At 35.7% G+C, this 7,631-nt stretch overlaps 1 protein-coding gene across 1 annotated transcript in view; it reads left to right on the top strand.

Moving 5' to 3' along the window:
- The window catches only part of SCAPER (S-phase cyclin A-associated protein in the ER), a 329,861-nt gene that overhangs the window by 235,273 nt on the left and 86,957 nt on the right, over positions 1–7,631 (top strand). The window contains exon 21 of the mRNA XM_012651860.1: positions 4,866–5,002. Coding sequence (XP_012507314.1) covers positions 4,866–5,002 — 137 coding nt within the window. The remainder of the gene's footprint in view (positions 1–4,865; positions 5,003–7,631) is intronic.

Raw genomic sequence — 7,631 nt, forward strand, 5'->3', positions numbered from 1 at the left:
TTTATTTTTTACATGGAATTAGTCTTATGAAACTTTTAGAAAGAGATGTGATTTGCAGTAGTTATTCTAACTTCATAGAGATCCCAATTATATTGTTTTGTGAAAAATACAGTGGATTTCTGAAATTTTCTGGTTCTGTTTCCCTGTTCTGCTTTTATGTAGGCATTTTTTCCCTTTGTCTCTATTTTCCCTAGTTTGCATAATTTAAATTCCTATTCCAGCAGTTTCTTCTGTGAGGAAGAAAACTGTGAGCAGTTTCCCTGTCCTGGAAGGAAGCACTGATGGCTCAGTTTCCAGAGTTATCTGGACTGCCTTCCATTAGCCTGTTTAGTTAGGCCTTAATGAAGGCGCCATTCACTCACCTACTATTGAAGTGGTCAGAACTCCTCTCATTTTTAGATACTGTTCTCAAATTGGCCTGTTGAACTCTCCAGTGGATAACTGTTCCTTTCTTAGGTTTCTTTTGTTCTTATATTCATCATTTACCCTGTTGTTTCCCTCTGCTTTCTCCTGCAAAGACACGGATCTAATGGTAGTTTGTCCACATTCACTTGTATTTGGGAATTATAAGAATATCTTGTCACCTAATTTTGTTGTAAATATTTTCCATAGGTTTTGCTTTCCTATCTTAATTGCTCTTTATGTTTTTATATGGGGATTTAGAGAGAGACTAAAACTCTGCTACCACCATCCTCTCAGAATCCTCTTTTGTAAGGATTTTAATGACTAATACTTCCTCATAGAAATATAACATAATTTACTCAACTACTCCTTCAATGTTGAAAACCTTCTTTTTACATGCTTTCCATCTTTAGAAACCATGTCAAAACCTTCTTCCTATATAAAGCCTTTACACTTTTAATGGAAGTGTGACTATTAATTATCCTGTCACACCCATCCACATATCTCTTTTATCATCACAAGGTGATCTCTGTCTTAGAAAAAGCAAAAGCATAATATAAACCATTAGAAGCAAATATATAAAAACTTGAAATGTGTTTATAGAAAGCTGGACAAAAGATACATTGTGAGTCACAGAAAACAAAATATAAACAAATGGCCAAACATACTGATATTAGTTTTTCAGTTAACAAATTGACAGATTTACAAACAAAACAGGAATACTAGGTACTGTTGACCACTTCTGGGGACAATAAATTAATTCCCATTATGGTTGTTCAATTTGAGAATATTTATCAAAAGCCTTAAAGTATGTATAATCTGTGACCCAGGCTTTTCACTTCTATGATTTGATCGTAAGGGAATAATTGACTTTGTGTTTAAAAGTGTAACTATAGGAGTATTTGTTGCACTGTTATTTATTATATTGAAAAAATTATCCAGATGTTTAACAATAACGCATTAGTAAAACTAGGTGTATTCATGAAATAGAATACCTTACATCCACTAGCTTATGTTATAGAATATTATTTAATGGCAGGAATATATATTTATAATAGTAAATTAAAAAACAGGTTATGAAATATTGTAAATGCTATAATTCATTTTAATAAAAGTATACATGCAAAGGAAAAATGTCTGAAAGAGTGTACAACAAAATATTAGTAATTTTTTTCTAGGCGTTAGAATTATAGGAGATTTTAGTCTTAATTTTATCTATATTTTCTATAATTAACATGTATTGATTTTGTATTAAGAAAAAAGTTACTATTAAGTCAAACAAAAATATTCTTGTTTTTAGTTTTGAGATATTTAAAAGTTAACATTAATGTAAGTACACAAGTCTACTCCCCACCTTTCCCCTTGTATAGTGTACAACCAGCCTAGTTTATCAAAGAAAAGAAAAGCTTCTACTTGTGAGAGATGAGAAGATTTTTTTTTCCTTTGGCTGTGGGTTTTTTTCCCCCCCTTTGGTAGGCTGACGATTTGAAAAGTGAGCACAATTCTATAGCCACCCATTTCTAGTCACATGTCTAAGGTAGTAGTCAAGAGTGTAGACTCTCTGTACTGTCTGGGTTTAAATTTGGGCTGTGTCACATTACTGTCTGTAAAGTCACTCAGTCTTGATTTCAACCTTCTAACTTTGGACAAGTTATTTGACTCCATTTTTCTCATAGTTAAGATGGGGATAATAAAAATACATACCTTCTAAGTATGTTCTAAGTATAGTTCTGAGGACAAAATAAGTGGTTTTATATAAAGTACTTAGCTCATTGTATGTTTCATAATAAGCCCTCATAAATACTGTTATTAGCTACTATTACATTACCTCCTTTTCATTCATTCATCCAACACATGCTTATTGAGTACTTGTCACATGGCACACACAGTTCTAGACACAGAAACACCAGTGGAAAAAAACAAAGTCATTACCCTTGTGAGACTTACATTCTGGTGAAGGAAGCTGCAAATGAATATATGGTGTTAGGCAAGTCCCGTGAATAAAAATGAACAATGAGATAACAAATAATAGAGGCTGTTATTTAAGGTGGAGGTTCATTTTGACTGAAATCTTGCAAATATACAGGAGAATATTCTTGCCTAGGGGAGCAACACATACAGAGTTCTCAGGCAGTTTTTCTGATGAATGTGAGGAACAACAAGAGGACCATTGTGGCATACTTTTAGTTAAGAAAAGGGAGAGTAGTAATAGATGAGGTCAGAGAGATCAATGATGTAGGGCTCTGAAGGCCATGGAAGGCCTTTGGATTTTACCCTAACTATGGTGAGAAGGGCAAGTTTTGATAAGAGAAATGATGTGATTTGATTTATGTTTTGAAAAATAACTAGCAGCTTTTATAGAGAAATGACCTTGGGGTCAAATTATAAACTGGAAGACCAATTGAGAGGCTGTTGCAGTAACAGAAATGAGAGCTGATAGTGACTTAGACTAGGTGATGATGGTAGTGAGAAGTGATTGAGTTTGGGATGAATTTGGGATATATTTGAAAAGAGAAGTAATAGAATTTTTGATGTATTAGATATAAGCAATTATGCAAATGATGGTACTATTTACTGTAACAGAGAACAATCTGGGAAGAGCAACTTTATGCATATTGGGAGCATAAGAATTTTGTTATGAATATGTTATTTTGGAAATACTAATTGTGGAAATGCGCTACCTAAGTGGAGATTTTAAGGAGACATTTTTATGTAGATGAGTAGAGGTTAGGCCTGTAGATAAAAATTTGAGAATTGTCTGTGTATAAATAATATTTTCAGTTACTGCATGTTAATGAGTGAGTTTGGATAGAGTAGAAGAAAGTTATGAGGATAGCTCTGGGGTGCTCTGACATTTGGAGGTCAAGAAGAAGAAAAGGATCCAGCAAGACTTAGAAGGAGCAGCCAGTGGATTAGGAGGACGATGTGATGTCTGGAATTCTAGTGAAGAAAAAGTCTCAGGAAGGAGGAAGTGATCTATAGGACTAAGGTTGCAAGAAACAGATAAAAACTGACAGTTGGCCACTGGTGTTGGTGACCTTGACAGGGACAGTTTGTAGAGTGGTAAGGGTGGTCTGGGCAAAAACTGGGCTAGAATGAGTTCAAGAGAGAATGAAAGTTAAAGAAGTAGAGACAGAGAAGATATATTTTCTTTCAATAAATTTTGGTACAGGAGGGCAGTGGCTGGAGGGGGACATACAAACAAGGATTCTTTGGAGATGGTTTAAGTAGAAAGGAGTTAAGTGATTTAAGAAGAAAGGGAAAAATTGATAATGCAGAAAAGAGAAGAAATAACTATATAAATGGGGGAGAAAAAAGGGGATCCAGCGTACATTTGGAGGACTTGGCCCTATGTATAAACATGAGTGATCATTTATTACAACAGGAGGGAAGAGAGTTATGGGCACAGTTGCAGATTGGTTGGTAAATTTGGCTGTGTGAGTGTATGGAAATTCTCTTTGAATGATGCTGTTTTCCTCAGTGAAATAAAAGCATGGTCATGAACTGAGAGATGGGGGTGGGGGAAAAAGGGGTCTTGGAGATTTTAGGAGATGGTCTAAAATAATTTCTAGGAAGGTGAATATGTGGATTAACTACTGTAGAGTCACTCAACTACCTGGCAATAATAGAGTCCACTTGAGGTGTAATGTTGTAAATTTAAAGTGGGAGTAGGCAACGTGGTTTATAATTATAGCCACATTAATCTGCTCCAGATACAAGTACAGAATAGGGAGCGAGTTGGATTTAGGATTGGAATTGTGCCATGCAACTATGAAGGAACAGAGGGGCAAGGGAGATGGGTGCATGCAACAGAGTGATTATAGTGATAGGTCATAAAATCTAAGATGGGTAAGGAGGCAAGTGGGGCCAAACTCTATGTGCTCTAGCCAAACCAAACCTCTGTTGCTAGTAGCCATATTCCACTTTTTTTTTTTTATCTCTGGGATGTTTTTTCTGAGATAACTTTCTTTTTCTTTCCTGTACCCCTACCCCACTCACAGCACAAACACACACACACTATACCCAGTATCCATATGTTCAAATTCTGTCTATTGTTGAAGGGGTAGCGGACATGGTACTTCCTTCTTGAAGTCTTCCCTCCTCACCCACAGAGAACAGTGATCTTGTTTTCCCTTTTGAGCTCCCATAGTACTCTAAATTTCTCACTGACTAATTACTTGGTGTTATAGTTTTGTGTATGTATTTTACCAGGGATTATGTCCTTGTATCCATAGCATTTAGCATAGTTGATGTGCAGTGAAATGAAGTCAGTGATGTGATGCGAATGCAAATCTCAAGTGAAACAGCTGCTCCACAGCGTTTTCCAAAGCAGTTGTGGACACCAGTGTTTCATAGAAATTGCTTTTAGTTTCATCATCTTTTATACTCACTGCAGTCTGTAGCAAACCTACATTATTTTTAAGTCATCATATTTATTATTATTTTATTTATTTATCTTGAAGGAGCATCTGTCCTTGAAGAAGTATATTATCGATATTGTGGTTGAAAGTGCAGCTCCACCAGAGCCTTCGAAAGATGGAGAAGAGCGGCAAAAAAATAAAAGAAAAGCCAAAAAGATAAAAGCCCGGATGAACTCCAGGTACCTCCAATATCCTTAAAAACAAAACAAAAGAAAAACTCTTAATGATGTATCTTTTAATGTAAATCCAAGGAAGACCAAAAAAAAAAAAAAAAAAAAGTTCAAAGTTGTTTGCTACAAGAAAGCCCTGGAAATAACACTGATGAGCCTAATTTATAGCCACTTTTCTTGATTGAGAAGGAAAACTGCGTATCGATCTAAAGCCCTTGCTTTCACCTGTTAAGAGCTCTTCTTATAATTGGATGCCAAAGCCCTGCCAAACTTGTGACTCCTCCAGCATACAGCGGTATGTTTAAGTATGTGTAAACCAAGCCTATTTTTCTTTCCAAGTATTGATTTTTAAATAAAGTATCAAAGAAAATCAATAGCAATCAACAAATAGAAATCTACTGGCTGTAGTGTCAAATCCCAGGGCTAGGTTTAATCAATTTGGTTTTCTGTCACAACAAGAAAAAGTTCAAGAAATATCTTAAAATGGAAAGTGAGTTGTCAGACCTGTGGTTTATCATCAGCCCCCGCAGTGTCATCTGAAGATCAGACAGCTGTGTAGTACATCATTACCTCACGAGTTTTGAGTGTCATCTAATGACTGATGAGTCTTGTTCGAGGGCACAAAGATAGTTCTTCCTTAGTAAATAGTCCTTTGCCACTTGAGGGAAACTATTCTGAATATGTCCTTATACTTTTATTCTCAAATGTCTCAAAGATGGAGAAGCTTGAGCCGTGGGATTATAGAAATACAGGGTTGGAATAATGTGAATGTGCATAGTTTCCGTGTTCAGATTGTGATCAATCTGGTGTCGATTTCATCTTACAGAGTCACTGGTAACTTCAGAGTGCTTATTTAAGCAAAAATAGAAAGACTTTTTTGATTTTAGTTTTTGAAGTCATTCCAAGTTTCTAAGACTGGTTTCACAGTATACTTGAGGGCATTACTGACCTTCAGTTCTAGTTTATCCTAAGAGCTTGCTGACCTCCTGCCACTTGAATGCTTTAGAGCCTTTTCTTTGGACCTGCTCTTCTCTACGTGTCCATTCCCTTGGTGAGCTCACCCAGCCCTGTGGCTATAAATACCTCTACTTGCCAATGACCACCAACTTTATATCTCCAATTTTACTCAAACTTAGTATGTCCTAAACAAACCTGATTTCTCCTCTCCCCGCCAAAAACCTACCTCATCTCATAGTCTTCTGTGTATGAGGAAATGGATACTCTATTCTAGTTGCTGAGGCCAAACCTCTGGAAGTCATCCTTGGCATCTTTTTTTCTCCTATACCTCACATCCAATCTAATTGCAAAAGTTAGCTTTGCTTTAAAATATATTCATAATTTGACTGTCTCTAACTTCACTGTGTTCCTTCCTCCTGGTCCAGGCCTCTATGATTTCTCACCTGGATTGTCGTAGTAGCCCTCTGACTAGTCCCCTGTCTATTCTAAACACTCCAGCCAGAGTGAGCCTGTTAAAATACAGGTCAGAGCCTGTTACTTCTCAAAGCCTCAAGGCTTCTCTTCCTAGAAGGTTCTTCTCCCATATATCCATGTAGCTGGCCTCCTCATCTCCTTTAGGTCTGTGATCAAATATCACCTTTTAAACAAAGCCTTCTTTGAGAGCTTCATTTTTTTAATATAAGTAATGCTTGTTTATTAAAGAAAAATCTTAAAAGTACAAATAACCATAGGAAAAAATACCTGTAATTCTGCTACTACTAATATTTTGGCACATATATATATGTGCTTTTATGCATATATGACTGTATCTATTGGCTTTTTTTATTGAGGTATGACTTATTTAAGTGAAATGTGAAGATCTTAAGTGTATAGTTTGTTGAATTTTGACAACTCTAGATACTCACGTAATCTACACCCCTATCAAAATTTACAACATTTCCATTGCCCCACAAAGTTGTTTGTGCCTCTTTGCAGTCAGTATCCCACAACCCCTAGCCCTTGGCAACCACTGATCTACTGTCATTATTGATTAGTTTTTCTTGTTCTAGAAATGTACACAAAGGAAATCACTGCCGTTTGCGGCTAGCTTTTGCCAAGCGTACTATTTTTGAGATTTATCTGTGTTGTGTGTGTAATTTGTTCCCTTTTTATTGGTGAACATATCCATTGTGTGGATATACCACAAGTTTTTGTCATATCATAGTTCGATAGAAGTTTGAAGTTTCCAGTTTGAGACATTTATTTAAAAAAGCTCCTATCAATTCTTTTGGTGAACATGTTTTCATTTCTCTTAGGTAAATACCTAGAAGTGGAATTGCCAAACTGTTCTCCATAGTGGTTATACCATTTTATACTCCCATCAGCAATCTGTGAGAATCCCAGTTGCTCCACAATCTTGCCAATTCTTGGTATTATTACTTTTAAAAATTTTAGCCTAGTTCTAGTAGAAATGAAGTAGTATCTCATTATGGTTCTAATTTGCATGTCCCTTTTGACTAATGTTATATATTGAGCATCTTTTCATGTGCTTTTAAACTATTCAGTATCTTCCTTTATAAAGTGTCTCTTGAAGGTTTTTTGCCCATTTAAAAAATTGGGTTGTCATTTTATTTTTGAGTTGTTTATATATTCTGAGTTCCTTGTCAGATATGTGTATTGAGAATTTTTTCCTCTCATTCTG

Source organism: Propithecus coquereli, unplaced genomic scaffold (assembly GCF_000956105.1).
Source record: "Propithecus coquereli isolate 6110/MARCELLA unplaced genomic scaffold, Pcoq_1.0 Scaffold372, whole genome shotgun sequence".
In the NCBI taxonomy this organism is placed as follows: domain Eukaryota; kingdom Metazoa; phylum Chordata; class Mammalia; order Primates; family Indriidae; genus Propithecus; species Propithecus coquereli.